The following is a 20,529-nucleotide window of genomic DNA, read 5'->3' on the forward strand; positions in this document are numbered from 1 at the left end:
TAATTAATGAAACTCAGTGTTGTACATTTTTATTCTCTCGATTGACTGGATATCTCGGTTGAGCCCGGTCCCACTTCCCTAGGTCGGGGCATGATATTAATGTTGGGCTAAAGAATTTAAAAAAAAATTATTTACAAAGTGGGCCAAGCTGGGTAAGAAAGTAAAATATGGGCAATTTTGGTATAAAGGGGGTAATTTTTTAAAGAAAACATATTTTGTTTTAATTGAAGGTCCAATGTGCTTAGCTAAATAACACAAGGACTAAAATAGAAATTATGCTAAAATACGAAGACTAAAAAGTTATCATCCAAAAATAAAAAGAAGGGGGGGGGGGGGGGGGATACCAGGTATGCTCGTAATGTGCAGTACGTAGTAAAAATGGGAAACTCTTTTACGAATTCAAAATGTCTTTAATTGACTGTATGCTATCAATCTTTTTTTTTTTTTGAGCATAGTATGCCATCAATCTTGATTGAAAGACACCACCAATAAGGCACCAGTCTTTACACAAACTCCTAGTTTAAAATTATAGTATTTGTTTTAAAACATAATTGTCATGAATCATTTTACTCATCTTGTCTTCTTGTCATCAGGTTTGATAAGCTGCACAGGGGCTGCTGGTATCCTGATCCACCACTCTCTAATCCGTCGGAGATCTCTTTCGCTGCTGATCTTTCTCAGAGGCATGTTCGTTGTGAAAGACTCCAAGAAAGCAAAAAGAATCAAATGTTTAAGTGGCACAAAAGCAAAAGCCAAGGCCATGATCACCAGTACAAGAGCTGTCCTGTCGGTTGCCTAAACATGATGAAAATAAAATTCATATCACCAAGAATAAATACTTTGCGAAAATTGTAGACTTAACAATGATCTTTATATATTCCAAAAATACTGAGTGCAATTATTTCAGTTTAGAGAGAATTTGTATCTAGATAACTTCTTAACTCTAAGCTTCAAGTTGTTTAGACCTTCATTTTGATTATCACAGAAAAACCTGCGCAGTATCCAATTTCTAGAGCTTCTTCAAGTCCAGCTATTGCTAGGTTTTCCATCACTTCCATGTATGCATTAAATATCTCAAACCATGAAGCTATAGTACTGACATATATTAACTCTTCAACATTATCAATGGAAGAAAAACAAATTGTTTCAAGTTTCTAGCGCTTCTGTAAAGTCCCAACTATTGCTAGGTTTTCACACTCGCTTTCATGTATGCATTAAATCTCATACTATAAAAGTGTAATCCCCTCCCATAACTTTCAATTATGCTAAGAATTAAGATATGACATCAAAACCCAAATATTGGATTGGTTTTAAGGAGTTCAATACGAGGAATATATGATAATACCTGAGGAAGGACAGCAAAAATGAGAGCTCGTACTTTCAGTAGAATAATGTTGCCACTTTGGATTAATGCCTCAAGTTGACTAATAGCTTCTTGCAATAACAAAAGCTGCTCAACAGCATTTTTTGGAGGAGGAGCTATGATTTTTAGTGGTTCTAATGGCCTCCCTTTTCCGACATTCCTATGCCAGAGCATGATAACTGCAAGCACAACTAACAGCGCAGGCAATGCGTAATTTATCCATCCCCTGCATATGAAAAAGGAAACATTTCAGAAGAGCTAAGGATCACAGGGAAAAAGGATAGAGGAAAATGGTATATTTTAGACAGATAGAATCAACAGTGTTCTGACGGAAGACAGAAAATCGAAATTATCAGGTGAAAGCACAACAATTTTCCAGCCACCTCAAATAGAAGGAAGCTGATCAATTTCCATTCTCCTTTAACAGAAATGATTATAGTGAACTGAATCTTACTCCAACATTATAACACCTGGAAATTACTTCTGTATGCTAAACTTGACGTAGCAAAAAAGCGAAAAAAAGGAGAAAGGGGGAAAGAATAGAGAGAAGTAGGAGAGATGAGAGGGAAGAATAAGAGAGAGATTGAGAGAGAAAGAGAGAGAGATTGTTCATTTGGTATTACTCATCAAGTCTTCGAAACAAAGTATATGATAGTCCCATAACTCCTAAAACTACTACTCCCTCCGTTTCAATTTAGATGACACACTTTCCTTTTTAGTCTGTTCCAAAAAGAATGACACATTTCTATATTTAGAAACAATTTAACTTTAAACTTTTCATTCTACCAACTTTACCCTTAATAAAAAGTTTTTATAGTCACACAAATATTATGGCCCCACTAAGCTTTTGCCCCTTAAGCTTTTAGCACCACATGTTTCAAAAGTCTTCTTTTTTTTCTTCAACTTTGTGTCAAGTCAAACTAGATCATCTAAATTGAAACGGAGGGAGTAAAAGTATTAGCTCTAACCAAGAAAATAAGATTAGGTAAAGCTTAATCTGTAACTAACGAACAAAACCTCATTCCTAACTAAAGATAACGTTATCTATATTCTACTTCTAACTAAAAAAACTACTACTATGCTTTAATTCCAAGCAAGTCAGAGTCGGCTATACGAATCCTCACTACCTATGTCGCTCCATTTAAACCAATTCCTAACTAAAAGATAAAGATAAATAAAATTAAAGTAATATTTATTGCTCAATTGAGTGAAAATTTTGAATTAGATCGTGCTACTTTGAAATCCGATGATGTTCTCATAGCAGTCCAAGGGGTTGGTTTACTTTTTGGCATGCTTCGTGTGCTTTGCTCTTCTTCTTCGGACACATTTGGCATGATGCTAGAACCTTGTTCGTAGATGTTTTCTGGTATTGACCCAGATTTAGATGCTCAAGTCGAATTTGGACCATTTCAAAAACTTTATCTATATTGAGTAACATAATTATTCACTGCTCGAGGAAAGCTTAATTCCGACCGATGAGGCAAGTTGCCTAACTTCAAAAGACCCGGATGTATTGAATGGAACTCGTCCTTGTTGATAGTATCAAGCATCCTCGAACTAAAAACTCTGCCTGTTATGATACCATATTGAAGTATATGATCATCTTATCTAAAAGCTTAAGCTGTTAGAGAAAGCATACTTTTATTTTCTTAATTATGCGTTCAATAATAACTAAGGATGCTAAAATTGTACCGGCTAATGAATTGGAAACTAAGCTCTAATACCAAGATTGATGTAGCACCAAAAAAAAAATTTGAAATAGGAAAGGAGGAATAATACAGAGAATTAGGAAAGATAAAAAGAAAAATAACAAACAAATAAAGATTTCATTAAGTGAAGTGCTATTCAAGTATTCCAAGCGAGGTATATGATGTTCATATTTAAAGGATAAGTGTCGAACAAGTTAAAACTCTTAAAACTACTAGTCTTTAACTAAGACATAAGAATAGAGAAAACATTATCCTTAACTAATAGATATTGGACAAAACTATATCTCTAACTAAAAATAAGGTTATTACTGCTCTATTTCTAACTAAAAGATAAAGGTAAATAACAATTAAAGATAATAAATATTATTGCAATCTTTACTGAACTACATCAAAACTTCACGCTGAAACTTTTGTTCTGGAACTAGTAGAATGAGAAATATATGCATACAAATTATGTTTGTGTTCATGTGATCTTCAAGCAATTTGCATTCTGGAAGAGAGGAGATTAGATACTGCTTCTGAATATTTTCGGTGTTCAGGGGGTAATGCCACAGGATGTAAAGAGTACTGCTCAGTTGGAAGAGGACCGAAACGTGCCACTGAAAGACTCTACTGAGACAAAGATGGGCTGTCAAGAACGTAGAGGAGGTAGGATGGGCAGTTGGTCCGATGTACTTTCAAGGTTTTGTACCTCTCAAGTACAAAGAAGAGAGAAACAAAAGCACCCCGCTAAAGTTTTTCAGAAAACTAGCGAAAGCGTTCTTCAAACTCACAAGATTGCAAGAAGCGTTGAATAAAGGAAGAACAGTGAAATAAAAAGTAAATCACGTTTTTGAAGCAAGAGCTTAGAAAAACTAATCACCCATCATTATTTTCAGCATATTGAGCCATTTAGGCCTAACAATGAGTAAAATTGATGAGGTTAAGGAAAACTAATCCTAATTAAACTAGAATAAGAATAAGGGTAAGAAAAACCTATCCTAACTAAAATAGAAAAGAGAATTCTAGTAAGGATGGGATACCAACTAACAATCCTAGTTTGACTAAAACTACAAATATAATCCTACTAAAATAAGAATTAAATTACTAGGAAACAAGAAATAAGAAATCCTAATCTTCAAGGAAAGAAATCCTAATCTTGGATGGATTCTTGAACTTCTTGAATTTCTTGGATTGTTGGCCTTCTAGATCTTGCATCATGGTCAGATCTAGTATAGATCGTACGTGCATCATGGTCAGATCTAGTATATATCGTACGTGCATCATGTGGATTCTTTGGTTGGAAAGGAATAAAAGATGCTTTGAAGGAAGCAAACATCATATCTCTTCTGTTTTTTTTTATAAGGTAAATTGTATTAATCAAAAGGGAGAGAACTCCCGTGTACACGAAGTATATCCAAGACGTAGAGAATTTACATCAGAACATGATTCTCTACAAAAGACGCTCAATCTTCTATACAAGTAGGGGCTAATGAGTGTACCAAAAAGCGATCAAAGATAAAAGATTATTCTTAAGACGTGAAAAGGAGACTCAATCTCCTCAAAAGCTCTCCTATTTCTCTCCCCCCATACTACCCACATGAGAGCTAACGGGGCGAATTTACACGCCTTTTGCTTTCTTCTTTTACGAAAACCGCCCCAGCTATATAACATTTCCTTTACAGTGCTTGGCATCACCCATTGAACACCAAAAAGATTCAGGATTGACCTCCACAATGCAGAGGACACAGGGTAATGCAACATAAGGTGATCAACTTCTTCCCCAGAGCTTTTACACATGTAGCACCTACTAACAAGTGTAATTCCCCTCTTTCGGAGATTTTCAGCAGTCAAGATCACTCCCCTTTGCCGCTAGCCATGCAAAAAAGCACACCTTCGTGGGCGCCCTAGGAATCCAGATCGAGGAGTATGGAAAATTGGTCTCCTCTCTCACCAACATACTCTGGTAAAAGGACTTTACGGTGAACAAACCATCGCCACGCAAGCCCCATCTCCAAGAGTCACAGGATGGCTGGAGCATGTCTTGCCCGTATAGCAGTGCCAACAAGACTTGAAGCTCCGCAATCTCCCAATCTTGCATGTTCCTCCTGAATGAGAGGTCCCATACTACCCCCTTCATGCTCCTTGCGAATCTGTTGGACCATCAGTTCCTTCTGGTTTGAAACTCTGAAGACGTGGGGGAAGGAGACCCTCAGAGTATCCTCTCCACACCACCTATGATTCCAAAAGCTGACTCTCCTTCCATCTCCCACCCTGTAAGTGATGTTGCCACTGAATGCTTCCCAATTTTTCATGATACTCCTCCACATGCCACACCCGAAAGGTGTTGTGATCGCCTTGGTCCTCCAACCCCCTCCCGTTGAATCGTACTTTTCTACTATGACCTCCCTCCATAGAGAATGCTCTTCTACCCCGAATCTCCACAGCCACTTTCCCATTAAAGCTCTGTTAAATACCCTAAGATCTTTCACTCCAAGTCCACCCCACTTCTTTGGGAAAGTGACTGTCTGCCAATTCACTAGATGAAACTTTCTAGTTCCATCCGCCGCATCCCACAGAAAGTTCCTTTGAAGTCGCTCCAGTTTTTCTGTGATGCTCACCGGTGCTTGCAACAGGGATAAGTAATAGGTGGGCATACTCGATAAAGTGCTTTTGATAAGCACTTCCTTACCTCCTTTTGACAAATACCGTTTCTGCCACCCTGCTAATCTTTTTTCAACCCGCTCGATCACTGGATTCCAAACCGTAGTATCCTTATATGAAGCGCCCAAAGGGAGGCCCAGGTAAGTAGTGGGAAGGGAGCCCACCTTGCATCTGAGAACACCAGACAAGGCATCAATATTAGTAACCTCACCTACCGGGAAAATCTCACACTTGCCGATGTTGATTTTGAGTCCTGATACTAACTGAAACCACTGCAGGACCTGTTCAGGTAGGTCAACTGATCCATATCGGCATCACAGAAAACCAGTGTGTCATCCGCAAAAAGCAAATGTGAGACTCTTCGGGCACTGAGCACCCCAATCGGAGCTGAGAATCCTCTCATGAAACCTCCGCCCGCCGCACGATCCATCATTTTGCTCAGAGCATCCATCACTAGAATGAATAACATGGGGATAGGGGGTCACCTTGCCTGAGACCCCTGGAGCTGCCAAAGAAACCACACGGGCTACCATTAACCAGGACAGAGAATCTGACTGAGGAAATGCAGAACTTTATCCATCCCCTCCATCTTTCCCCAAACCCCATCCGCATCATAATGAAGTCCAGGAACTTCCAATTGACATAGTCGAAAGCCTTCTCAAGATCTAACTTGCAAAGTAAGCCGGGTTCTCTATTTTTCCTTCTGGAGTCTACAAGTTCATTTGCCACCAAGGCAGCATCCAGGATCTGCCTACCTTCCACAAACGCATTCTGGGAGGACGAAACAGTCATGTCAAGAACCTTCTTAAGTCTGTTGGAAAGCACTTTAAAAATAATCTTGTAAATGCTCCCCACTAGACTAATAGGCCCGTAGTCTCTGATACAAGATGCACCTTCTTTCTTAGGCACAATAGTAATAAAGGAAGCATTGATACTTCTCTCGAAAACACCATTCGCATGGAAGTATTCAATGGCTTCCATCAACTCCCCTTGATGGTGTCCCAAAAGAGCTGAAAGAAAGCCAAGGAGAAACCATCAGGCCCGGGGGCCTTATCACCAGCACAACACGACACAGCCTCGTGCACCTCCTCCTCCTCGAAAACCCTTTCTAGCCACTCGCTGTCTCCCTCCCCTATATGGTTGAACTCTATTCCCCCCAAAGTCGGCCTCCAAAAGTTCTCATAAAACCCCGCTATCGCCCCTTTTACCTCCTCTCCCTCAATCCTCACCCCATCCACAACTAATGACTCTATGAAGTTTCTCCTTCGATTTGCGACCGCCACCCTATGGAAATACTTGGTATTCGAATTCTCCTCCTTTAGCCAGAGCGCCCTCAATTTTTGCCGCCAACTAGTCTCCTGAGCTATTACTAACTCGACTATTTCCCTCTTAACCTCCCCCAATATCTCTTTCTCAGATTCGTCTAACTCCCCCGCCCCTTCTCCTCTTTCTAAATCCCCCAATTCATGCATAAGCTCCCTCATTTTAACCTCTACCCTCCCAAAAACCTCCTTATTCCACCTAATAATATCTCCCTTGAGCAATTTGAGTTTCTTCGAAAGACGGTATGAAGGTGTCCCTGATACCCCATAGCTTGTCCACTATTCTTTCACCTTGTCACAGAATCCTGGCACTTTCAACCACATGTTTTCGAATCGGAAGGGAGCACGCACCCCCCTCCCTCTGCATCCATCTAGCAAAATAGGCAAATGATCTGAAGTCAACCTAGGTAAAGGAATCTGCAGCACATTCGGCACCAGCTCATCCCATGAGGGAGATGTCAGGAATCTATCAATTCTAGACCTTGAGTTGGAATCCTCCGCCCTGGCCCAAGTAAACCTTTCCCCTGACAGAGGAAGGTCAATGAGAAAGTGATCATTGATGAAGTCAGAAAACTCCTCCATGGCTCTAGAAATCACACTACCCCCTAATCTCTCCTCCGGGAATCTAATAGTGTTAAAGTCTCCCCCTAGAACCCATGGAATGTCCCATTCCCCCATAATATTGGCCAGTTCTTCCCAGAAAGACACCTTGGACCCTTTCCCCTACCGGCCCATACACTCCCCCAAATCCCCACTCCACCCCACTCACTCTGTCTTTGACGAGAGCTGCCAAAGAGAAAACTCCTTTCCCAATCTCCTTTACCTCCAAGCTTCTATCATCCCACATAAGTAGGATGCCCCCGGCACTTCCCACTGCTGGGACCCAGTCATATTTCACCCAGCTACCTCCCCAGACACTTCTCACGATCGCATCCGACAAAACTTCCATTTTGGTCTCCTGAAAACAAACTAGGTTGGCACCCTACTCCCTAACTCCCATTTTGATGATGGCCCTTTTGTTTGGGTCATTCATCCCCCTCACATTCCATGAAAGAATCTTAACTTCCATAAGCAACAATAGCCCCCATTTCCCCACCCCCCTAGCCGAGGTCCCTTTCTCTTTGTCACACACTCGCCCCCTTCTCTGATACACCACTACATCCCCTAAGTTATTTTGCTTAACACCTTTACCCAACTCCCTCCCTGTACCTTCGTAAAGAGATTGTTGCTCAATCTCCCTCAACAGTTCTAACACCCTATCTTCCTTCCCTTCAACAGAAACACCTAGAAACTTCCCAAAGTTTAATAGTTTTTCCTCCATCCAAAAAGACATATCCCCTCCTTCGATCCTTGACGAAATTGGGCAGGCTTCTTCTATATGTGCCCTTTCCTTGCTACCACCAGAGGAATACAAGACCATATCATTGCTAGCACTAGGAGTTTTAACCTCCGAAAGGGTCTCACCGTTTCCTTGGGGGTCAGCAACCTCTGAAATTAACACCCCGCTGCTATAGGAATGTCCAGAACCATCAGTAGGGTAGCATGGCGGAAGAGAGCACGGAACCCTTGGCGGCATATTAACTGAAAATACTGGTCCGACACTAACATCAATAGGGGCATGCTCAACAATTTCCCTAGAAGAAGAAGAAGCTTTAAGTGTGGCCTCAGCACAACTAAGCCCAGGAGCTGGTGAGGGGTTGATGGAACCGGGTCCATCAGAGGCGGGGGCCGTGGATTAACAGCACCATCCTTAGCCGGTTCTGCCCCTGCAGCAGCGGCCACCGTAGAGGGGCACATGTCACTAGAGCTCGGTGAAGGAGTGCCACTGTGTGAAGCACCTTGGCCAGAGGAAGGAGGAACGACTGTTCCTATATGCTTAGGAGCCTTATCATGCGCAGCTTTAGATAAACTAGGCCCCTTAGGATCAATTCTAATGGAATTGGGGAAAGTTGCTGGGCCCATGTGAGGAGGCTCAGGCCTATACTTGCTGAAAACATGCCCGGCCCTATGATAAGTAGAAGAGGACCGTCTCATTCTGCCTTTCCAGTCCACCTCACTGACCCATTCACGTCTCCTCCTCCTGTTAAAATTTTGTCTTTCTCCCCCGATTTCAAACCTCCCGTCTCTTCTCGATCTAACGTTTGATTCCGGCTTAATCCAATGATCCGGTGAACTCTCCCCTCCCCTCAGAGACTAATTTCCCCTCCCCTCCCTTATATCTGACCTTCCCTTTTCTTCCGTCGCTATCGCAGGCATAAAGATAGGGCGAAATTCAGGGCTCAACCAAACCCTATAACTCAAGTAGCCATCTTCCACCACAGTGGAGACAGGGATTCTGCCCCCTTTCCTCACCACAATCCTCACTCGCGAGAGATCGTGTAAACTGCAAGTGACATCAATAAAACCCCCACAGATTTCCCCTATCTTCTTGAATAGGTCAAGACACCAAAGATGCACCGGGAGACCCACCATGTTGACCACCAATGTTTCGCCGGTGAAGCGAGGGTCAAGACACCCATCATGCTCCACCCATCTGTCTAGATTTAAAAAGTTCCCATCGAACCACCTGTTTCCTCTGACAAGAATTTTCGAAGCTTGAGACTTGTCAACAAAACGAAAGAGATATTGAGTGTCCCCCAATTGCGATATTTCCAGCCCGTCCTTGACGTTCCATGCCTCTGCTGCCCAGTTCCTAACAGCCTCCGGAGAACCAACCCATCTGGAGAAAGACCCAATGAGACTAGATTCCAAGAAACCCTTGCGCCTGAGAGTGTGCTCCTCGGACAGCGAGAAGTGCGGCTCCTGTCCTACGTCGAGCTTTCGATGGCATCTTCCCCCCAAGTTCTAGGGCTGGCCAAGAGACAGCTTTCATAAAAGACATGTTTTCCAGTTTTCTAGATTCTAGAAAGAAAAAAGAGCTTCTCTCTGTACAATCCATCATATTCTAAATGTGGCTGTCCCGGAAAAACTGGCCGGAAAAAGCCTCAATAGTCGGGATAACAGTATTCACAGTGGGTGAAAACAGTATATATGAAGGGAGGAAGGTTTTCTCGTACTGAACAAAGGAAACAATCGTCAGAAACTGGGGTTTAAAGGCCGGAAAAAGAAAAAGTCGTCGAAATTTGGTGAAACTGGCACGGGATGGCTCGGAAATGCCTCGAGAAGAGGTTGTCTGAAGAAAAAAAATTGAAAAGTCACCGGAAAAGGCCACATGTGCCGGCGAGTGGCTGAAAGCTCGCCGGAAAAACAGGCGAGTTGGCGGCGCTTGAGGGCGCGTGAGGGCTCAGTTGCCAGAGAAATTTACTGGGGTTTGGACGCGGGGAGCTTGGCTCTTGATGGGTGTGGTGGAAAATTAGGAAGAAGAAGAGATGGGAGAGGCTGGGAGAGGCTCGGCCATAGAAAGCACTGTTGCGAAGGCACTGTTGCGATGGCACTGTTGCGATGGCACTGTTGCGATTAGGGCACTTCTAGGCAGTCATTGATACTTGAATATCTCTTTTGTTAAAAACAGATGGTTACAAAATTTATACTTTTGGAGTAAGAATAGTTCCATAGAGTATTTGGATTATCTTTTTGATTCCTCTGGAATACATGGGGAAATGATGTAACTATGCAACTGATGATGCCCTTCTGTAATTTGTAGTACCTCCTTATTACCTTTTCGGAAAAAATTGCACTACATCTTGGTACTAGCATTAATGAAATCTCCTACATTGTCAAAAAGAAAAAAGGCAAGATAGGAGAAAGATAAATGCTCAGAACTTAATCAATAAAATTTCAGTTAACACTACTCCACAAGTACATTATTTAGAAAATTTAACTCTAAGCATCACAAAAACACAACTTCCCAAATGCAATTAGACCATGTATGAGTTTCACAAATAGGTCTCATTGACAAAAAGAATTCAGATTATTTGTCTACTAAGTTGGAAATCCCATTAATCATAATTGTGTTTCACATCTCAACATAAATCATATTGTCTTCTGGTACACCAACCACTGAATCAGTTCAAAGCCACATTTTCACCTTGGTCATGATAAATTTGGATCCCTTACTGATGTTCAAGACGCATAACAACCAATGTTGAAAACATTAAACAGAAATGAAGTCTGGCATATTGTGTCCCAACCTACAGCAGAAAGCTTGTGTCCAAATCTACGTTTAAAGGTCATATCCAGTTGTGTCTGGTTCACACAAGTATAGCGGGAAAGATGCCAAAGACATAATGTAGACAAGAAAGGATGATAGAATCTAAACCAGATACAGGAGTAGTTTTGCCACCAAAAAGGATCAAGAGAAGTTTGAATACTTGCATATATATGATGACTGCCAGTCCAGGTCAGTACACTGCAATCAACAAATAGATGGAGAAGCTTCTCCTGAATTTTCAAGAATGAAATCTTTGTAGATTTTTTAGAAGGAGAAAAGGTTTCTTGTATTTATGTGTATTTCTTACATCAAGCAAAGGTATTTATACACTAGGTACTATGACTATTTTAGGAAGGAAAATAAATTACAATCAATCAGAATAAAATCAAATCTCAATCAGACTTTCTCAATCATAATCAAATCTTTCCTAATAATAAAGCCAATCAACACTCCCCCTCAAGTTGGTGCAAAGATTTCGCACATGCCCAACTTGCAAACCAGTGTATGAAAAGTCTGTTTGTTGAGGCCCTTGGTAAACACATCAGCTAACTGTTTTTTTGATGGCACATGAAACAAACTCAAGACACTAGTTGTAATTTTTCTTTGATGAAGTGTTGATCAATTTCCAAATGCTTTGTTCGGTCATGCTGGACTAGATTATGAGCTGTAGTGATGGCAGCCTTATTGTCACAGTACAAGGAAAGTTTTCGTTTTTCACAGAGTCTCAATTACTCTAGTAGCTTTTGTAGCCAAAGCAGTTCACAAACACCTTGGGCCATAGCTCTATATTTTGCCTCCGCACTTGATCTAGCAACTATACTTTGTTTCTTGCTTCTCCAAGTAACCAAGTTTCCTCCTACGAGCGTACATTAACCGGATGTAGATCTTCTGTCATCTAGAGATCCAGCTCAATCCGCGTCTGTAAAGGCTTCTATTTGGAGGTAATCATGTTTGAAGAAAAGTAGACCTTTCCCTGGAGCAGACTTCAGATACCGTAAAATGTGAAAGACAACTTGCATATGAGGATCTCGGGGATCATGCATGAACTGACTCACCAGGCTAACTGAAAAAGCTATGTCTGGTCTAGTGCGGGACAGTGTTGTCAAAGGCGCGGTTAAGCCCTGAAGCGAGGCTCAAAACATGTTGAGCGCTTCGCCTCGCTTAGCGGGCGCTTCAGTGTTGTCATCAAAGCTCTAAGGCATACTTTTCCTAGCCAATGAGCGTGATCCGGAAGAGGCGACACTAAACAATTGATATTTCACTTTATTATAAATTTTCTTCAAATTCTTTGTCCATATATTTGACATTCATGCTTATAGATATTAGTCTTGGACTACACATACATATTTGTCGTTTTTCTCCATTTGCGCCTTTCTTCATTAAAGCCCACGCTTTATTTACACTCTGCGCTTAAAGCCCCAACAGACCTTAGAGCTTTTTTGCACTTTTCGCCTTTGATAACACTGGTATGAGAGATAAATGAGTCTTCCAACCAACCTCTGATATCTCTCATTATCAACTGACTCTCCATACCGCTTTTTAACTTGTGATTGCTTTCAACGAGCGATTCTGCGGGTCTACAACCTGTCATACCAGTTTCTTTCAGGAAATCCAGAATATACTTCCTCTAAGAAATAAAGATTCTTCTTTGATCTAGCAACCTCAATTCCCAAGAATTACTGCAATTTTCCTAGATCCTTGATCTCAAATTCATGTGCCAACAACTTCTTCAATTGGGTCATCTTCTCTTTGTCATCTCCTGTTATGTCATCAACATAAACTATGAGAAGAGTAAGTGTACCCGTATGATGTCTTATGAAGAGGGTGTGATCAGCATTGCTTTGTTGGTAACCAAAGGATATTATTGCTTTGCAGAATCTGTCAAACCAAGCTCTGGTAATTGCTTCAGTCTGTACAAGGCTTTCTTCAATCTGCATATCTTTCCTTGACTTTGTGCAGTATCTGTTAGCTAGTTATGAGTAAATAATCCTAGTCTCATGTGTAGTAGGAGTTGAATATGTCCTAATCCCATATGTAGTGGGAGTAGAATATGTATTATATATAGGGCTCATTGTAACATTGTTAAAAAGATAGATTTTCCTCCCGTGCATTCTCACATAGTATCAGAGCTTTAGTGAAAAAATTATCGTTGTGCGTCATTTCAGCGACATCCGCGAAGAAAGATCTCGTCACCGTGCAATTTTCTGACAACTTCGTCTTGTTCCCAGGGTTCAGCAGTGGTACTGTGCATATACCATTACCACCATCAGAACCGAAATCCTTGTGCGACCAAACCGCAGAAATTCTCGTCTCATATCGCAGGTGCGCGGCATTTCCGATTCTGCGCTGCCTCGTCGCTTCTGCGTAGAAAACATCGCACCTGCGATTGCGCAGGTGCGGAAGGCTGTCCACATCTGCGACCTTCCTCCAGCTCTGCCCAGCTCGCTTCTGCGAGGTCGCACCTGCGCCCAAATTCCGCAGGTGCGATCCCAACAGGTGCTGCCCAGAAATAGCAGAATTTCCAGCACTTTCCTTCAAGTCCAAATTGCTCTGTTAACATTCCAAAATCCACCCGAGGCCCTCGGGACCTTAACCAATTATATCAAAATGTCCCAAAATACAATACGAACTTAGTCGAGGCTGGGCAAGCCTTCGCAAACGCGGACAAGGCTACGCGAGCGCGAAGAAAAAAGGGGGAGATGGGCCTAAGGCCATTTGGCCTACACGAACGCGTAGAAGCGGACGCGAACGCGAGGGGTCTGGGCAGCCGGCCTTCGCGAACGCGATCAGAGTGTCGCGAAAGCGAAGAGGAAATTGGAGGCAGTGTTTCTTTGGCCTTCGCGATCGCGATGGTCTTTCCGCGATCGCGAAAAAGGGCGGACCTGGGCAGTGAAGTTTAAAAGACGAGATTTGGTCATTTTCCTCCATTTTTTATTTGGTTGGGCGATTTTTGGAGCTCTTGGAAGGGAGATTTTCGTCATCTATGTCAAGGTAAGTGATTCCCACCCATTGCAAGTTAAATACTTGGATTATATATGGATTTAGACTTGAAAATTTGTGAAAATTTGGGATTTTGAAGAAAAACCTAGAAATTGGCCAAAACCTCAGTCAGTCGCTCCAACAAAAATCAGCAGAAAGTCCCTTACGCACCTCCAAACGCCGCCAAAACTAGGGTTCCGGCGAGCGACTGTTACTTTTCCGGCACGTGTGAGCCATTCCGGCCACTTTTGGACAAAACTTCTTCTGGACAACTTACTCGTCCAGTGATTCCGAGCCTACCCATATAAATTACATCAAATTTTAACGACTTTTATTTATTCCGGCGTGAACAGTGCACTTTTTCCGGCGTGAACATTGATTTCCAGAAAAGTTTCTATTTTCTGGTGATGTTTTAGAACCTATTTTGTAGTGTGGATTCGGCTTAATCTCACTATTTTCAAATTTCTCTGGCGACTTTTCGGCCAACTCCTATTTATCAGCAACCACCTGATTTTATTGCTCAGGAGGGGTCTAGTGGCCTTGTATGTTGCTTGCGCCGGTCACTTTATGGTCTAGAGCAGTCTCCTCGAGTCTGGTTTAGTAAGTTCAGCACAGTTATCCAAGAGTTTGGTATGACTCGTAGTGAAGTCGAATGATCAGCTTGCAGATATTTTTACCAAATCCCTCATTGGTCCTCGTATTAGTTACATATGTAACAAGCTCGGTACATATGATTTGTATGCACCAGCTTGAGGGGGAGTGTTAGATAGTTATGTGTAAATAATCCTAGTCTCATATGTAGTAGGAGTAGAATATGTCCTAATCCCATATGTAGGAGTAGAATATGTATTATATGTAGGGCTCATTGTATCATTGTTAAAAGATAGATTTTTCTCCCGTGCATTCTCACAGTATTAAATCCAGGAGGAATCTCCATATACACCATGAAGAAATGCATTCTTCACATCAAACTGTTGCAAGTCCCAATCAAGATTAGTTGTACAAGACAAAAGAATTCTAATATTGTTCATCTTAGCAACCGGGGCAAATGTCTCTTGATACACCTTATAAGTCTGAGTGAATCCCTTAGCCATCAATCTTGCTTTGAATCTTTCAATTGAGCCATCAGTTTTGTGTTTCATAATGAAGACCCATTTGCAGCCAACCAACTTCTTGTCTGATGGTGAAGTGACAAGTTCCCAAGTCTCATTTTTTGACAAGGCCTTCATTTCTTCAATCATAGCGTGCTTCCATTTAGGATCTGCAAAAGCTTCCCTCCAATTCTGAGGAATAGACACAGAAGAAATAGACAAGGCAAAGGCTCTATAGGTGGGAGATATAGAATTATAGGAGACAAAATTAGATAAAGGATGTTTGATGGTGCAAGATCTGACTCCTTTTCTGTGAGCAATAGGTTCATCTAACTCATTAGGAAATGTAGATAACTCACCGGTAAAAGAAGGTTGAACTTCGGTAGATTGCATGATGGCTTCTTTTGCTCTATTTCTCCTTGAGTAAGTTTTAAAATCAGGCCTATCCAAACGCCCAATAGTTTGAATGATGCTGCTTCAGATTAGTAATACCATCCTGATCATTGCCAGTAATAATAATATCATCAACATAAACCACCAGATAAATACAAAGATTAAGAGCAGAATGCCAATAAAACACAGAGTGATCAGCTTCACTCTGAGTCATGCCAAATTCCTAAATAACTGTGTTGAACTTACCAAACCAAGCTCGAGGGGATTGCTTCAAACCATATAGCGACTTGTGCAATCGGCATACAAGACCACTAGACTCCCCATGAGCAACAAAATCAGGTGGTTGCTCCATATAAACTTCTTCCTCAAAATCACTGTGGAGAAAAGCATTCTTAATGTCTAACTGATAAAGAGGCCAATGACGTACAGCAGCCATGGACAAAAAGAGACGAACAGATGCTACTTTAGCCACGGGAGAGAAAATGTCACTATAATCAAGCCCAAAAATCTGAGTGTATCCTTTTGCAACAAGACGAGCCTTAAGCCGATCAACCTGGCCATCCGTGCCGACTTTGACTGCATAAACCCAACGACAACCAACAGTAGACTTACCTGAAGGAAGAGGAACAAGCTCCCAAGTGCCACTCGCATGTAAAGCAAACATCTCGTCAATCATAGCATGTCGTCATCCTGGATGAGATAGTGCCTCGCCTGTAGACTTCGGGATAGAAACAGTGGACAAAGTTGATATAAAAGCATAATGAGGTGATGACAGACGATGATAACTTAAAACGACATAATGAGGATTAGGATTAAGTGTGGATAGTACACCTTTGCGGAATGCAATTGGTTGACTAAGAGGAGACAAGTCCGCAGTAGGTGCAGAATCTGATGCAAGACGTGAATCACATGGGCCTAATGCTGGACGTGGACGACGATGATAAGTCAAGAGTGGTGGAGCTGCAGAGGGTTGAACTGGACTAGGAGGTGAAACTGGAACTATAGGTGGTGGAACTAGAGCTATAGGTGGTAGAACCGGAGCTGGAGCTGTAGGTGGTGGAGCTAGAGTTGTAGAGGAAGATGAATGGGAGATAGTGACTGAATCTCCAAAAGATGAAACTGATAGCACCTCAGAAATATCTAAGTGATTACCTGAACCTGTGAAGTATGATTGGGTTTCAAAGAAGGTAATATCAGCGGACATAAGGTATCGCTGGAGGTCAGGAGAATAGCATCGATGCCCCTTTTGCATTCTCGAGTAACCCAGAAATACGCACTTAATAGCACGTGGAGCTAACTTATCTTTTCCTATAGTAAGATTATGAACAAAACACGTGCTTCCAAAGACACGGGGTGGAAGAGAGAACAAAGGTAAGTGGGAAAACAGGACAGAGAATGGAACTTGATCTGGATAGCTGAAGATGGCATACAATTAATAAGATAGCAAGATGTAAGAACTGCATCCCCCGAAAACACAACGGAACATGAGATTGTATGAGTAGGGTACGAGCAGTTTCAATAAGATGTCTATTCTTTCTTTCAGCTACCCAATTTTGTTGAGATGTGTACGGACAAGATGTTTGATGAATAATCCCATGAGAGTTCATAAACTGCTGAAATGGGGAAGACAAATACTGTAGGACATTATCACTACGAAATGTACGGATAGAAACCCCAAATTGATTTTAAATTCCAGCGTGGAAGGTCTGGAAAATAGAAAACAACTCAGATCGATTTTTCATCAAAAATATCCAAGCGCACCTGGAATAATCATCAATGAAACTGACAAAGTAGCGGAATCCCAAGGTATAACTAACCCGACTAGGACCCCAACATCTGAATGGACTAAAGTAAAAGGTGACTCTGCTCGATTATCAAGACACCGAGAGAAATGGGAGCGGATATGCTTACCGAGCTGACATGACTTGCACTCTAGAGTGGACAAGTGAGATAAACCAGGTACCATTTTCTGAAGTTTTGACAAACTGGGATGTCCCAACCGTTTATGTAATAAATCTGGTGAATCAGTAACAGGACAAGTTGTTGAAGGAAGACAAGATGTGAGTCCATGTGATTTAGCAAGGATAACGTAATAAAGTCCATTTGATTCACATCCCATACCAATGATCCGCCCCGTACTGCGTTCCTGTATAAAAACAAGGTCATCAAGAAATAAAACAGCGCATTTAAGTTATTTGGCTAAGCGACTAATAGTTATGAGATTAAAAGGACTACTGGGAACATAAAGAACTGAATCTAAAGGTAAGGAAGGAAGTGGGCTTGCTTGGCTTATTGCAGTTGCCATGGTTGGAGACCCATTGGCCATTGTGACTGTTAAAAGAGATTGAGAATACGAAATAGTAGTGAAAAGAGATTTGTTACCAGAAATATGATCCGATACACCTGAATCAATGACCCAAGACTCAGAGGGTGAAGATTGGGAGACACAAGTCACGCTATTACCTGTTTGAACAACAGAATATCTCAGAAGATGTCTGCTTACATGCTTTGTACTGAAGGAACTCAATATAATCCGCTAAAGAAACCATCCAACCATTCAAAGTATCGGTTCCCATTTTGTTACGACCAAAATTCTAACAACCTCCGTGAGGCCTAGCTAACTCCCAAAGTGTAAGAGAAACTACTGTTCACTTTTCACTATTTCACTGTTACTGTTCACCGGAAAACACTGTAGCTCGCCGGAAAATAAAAAAGTCGTCGGAATCTGATGTAACCTTGATGGGTAGGCTCGGAAAAGCCTCGCGATCAGGCTGTCCTGAAGAAGGTCGACCAAAAAATGGCCGAAAACAGGTACACGCACCGGCGCGTGAGACAGACGCGCCGCTAGAAACCCTTCTCTGACCGGCGCGTGAGGGCGCGTGGAGGGGCCTTTTCCGGAGATTTTTTTCTGGGGTTTGGTCGCCTCTGTCTTAGGGACCTTGTGGTGGTGTTGGATTTTACACAACACTAAGGAAAAATGATTTTGTTGCTGACAGCCTCCTAAGTCGCCGGAAAATTGCACGGCGACGAGGTCTTTCTTCCTAGAAGTCGTTGGAATGATGCACAGCGATAAATTTCTTACTATTGCTCTGATATCATGTGAGAAAGCACGGGAGAAAATATTATTGATTATCTAAAGTGTTGTACAACGCCCTTTATAAACAGTGATAACATAATAATAGGTATCTACTTCCCGATGTGGGACACTATACATGACTAACTACTTAACAGTTTCCTCAGCCACCGTCTTTTTGGGAGCACATGTTTCGTTCATAACTTAGCTCCTGGAAAAAATAAATTAGTTCCTCATGCTTTCAAGTGTATCTTCCTTGGTCATTCTCGGGTTCAAAAGGGATATAGTTACTACTCACTTGATCTTCGTAGTACCTTATGTCCGTCGATGACACATTGTTTGAGTCTCGATCTTACTTTACTTCTTACCATCATTAAATATCAGAGGTCATACCTATACTATTTTTTGGCGATTCTACTTTTGCTCCTATTTCCCCAACCACAGGGCTACAACTCTTGACATATCATCGTCCTCCGCATCCGGCCCAGATGATTCACTTCCTACACCAAACATTGCACCTGCTTTGAACTTGTTTACTCCTAGTCCACTGATTACACTTTGGACTACTAATCCCCATTATACCTTTTTAAGTATCATCATTTGTCATCACCGCATTATGCTTTTCCAACAAAGTAACAAGTTCCATTATGTTAAATAAATCTTCAACACAAGGGAAGTCTTCCCTGGAAGCCAAAAAGATGATTTACAACAAAAGTCAACACATAACCCTTGCTCTTCTTACAAGGAGTCTAAAACCTTTAAAAGTGAATCTAAATCATCAATGTAATCAACTTTACACCAAAAACATAAAGAAATGCAGTTCATGTTGATCTTCTAAATATTGTTAGTTGTATCTTCAAAGCATCTTGCATTTTTCTCCTCCAAATAATCCACCAAATAGTTGCTGGGACAATTTTCCCTCTGTCTTTATTGGTGGTAAATTTTCCCCCTCCATTCCAGCTTGACAGCAAAGTAGGTGTTCTTCCTAGCATTGTCCATCTAATACCCCTAAGGTTGATGAACAAATCTCACAACTGACAAGTCCCTTTGCAATGTAGGAACATATGGCTGACTGTCTCTGCCTCTTGGCCACATAGGTAGCATCTTGAACAAATTACCGTACCCCTTTTCATTAGGTTGCCCCGACTTAGAACAGCTTCTTTCACAACCAGCCAAGTAAAGCATGTCGCTTTAAATGGCATCTTTATTCTGCAAATATGTTTCCATGGCCATAAGTTGACTTGACCTATCCTGGTTCAGATCTTTGTAGGCTAAGCTGACTCTGTAGATTTCCATGCTATGTTTCTCCCAACTGAGTGTATCTTCCCCCTCTTGTTGCATATCTCCAGAGTTCTAAAGAAATCTGCTATTCTGGGCAGCTTCCCGTCATGTAAAGGTCATCTGAATGTAATGTTCCATCCTGTAGAGACAAAAGCCCCTGCAAAGTAGCTCCCTTTTGTTGATTCAGCTCAAGATCAGGGAAGAGTTGCTTAAGGCTCCCAATTCTCAACCAGTTATCCTCCGAAAATAAAGTTTTCCTACCATCCTTTATATTAAACCTCAGCTTGTCAGCAAGGGATAGTCGTACGTTCCTGATTGTTCTCCAGACACTGGTGACATAAGGGTTGTTCACCTGTTTTGTCATCCAACATCCTTTTTTATTTTTTCATATTTTGCCTTTATCACCATGCCCCATAGTACTTCCTCCTCCCTTGTGAACCTCCACAACCACTTCATCAATAGATACTTATTGTGCTTTGTCAGGTTCCTAATCCCCAGCCCCCTTTTATGTTTGTCAATGGTCAA

At 41.7% G+C, this 20,529-nt stretch overlaps 1 protein-coding gene across 2 annotated transcripts in view; it reads right to left on the reverse strand.

Annotated features, from left to right (window-relative positions):
* Positions 1–370: 370 nt before the first annotated feature.
* LOC104107141 (uncharacterized) overlaps positions 371–20,529 on the reverse strand; it is a 51,590-nt gene continuing 31,431 nt past the window's right edge. Inside the window, exons 9-10 of one of the 2 annotated variants that reach the window (XM_009615873.4) lie at positions 1,346–1,589; positions 371–795 (exon numbers count right to left, since the gene is read on the reverse strand). In XM_009615873.4, coding sequence (XP_009614168.1) covers positions 571–795; positions 1,346–1,589 — 469 coding nt within the window. In that variant the 3' untranslated portion in view covers positions 371–570. Of the gene's footprint in view, positions 796–1,345; positions 1,590–4,729; positions 6,299–20,529 lie in introns of those variants that run through there. The other variant, XM_070199782.1, reaches the window with a different exon arrangement.

This window comes from Nicotiana tomentosiformis, chromosome 4 (genome assembly GCF_000390325.3).
Source record: "Nicotiana tomentosiformis chromosome 4, ASM39032v3, whole genome shotgun sequence".
Classification (NCBI taxonomy): Eukaryota; Viridiplantae; Streptophyta; class Magnoliopsida; order Solanales; family Solanaceae; genus Nicotiana; species Nicotiana tomentosiformis.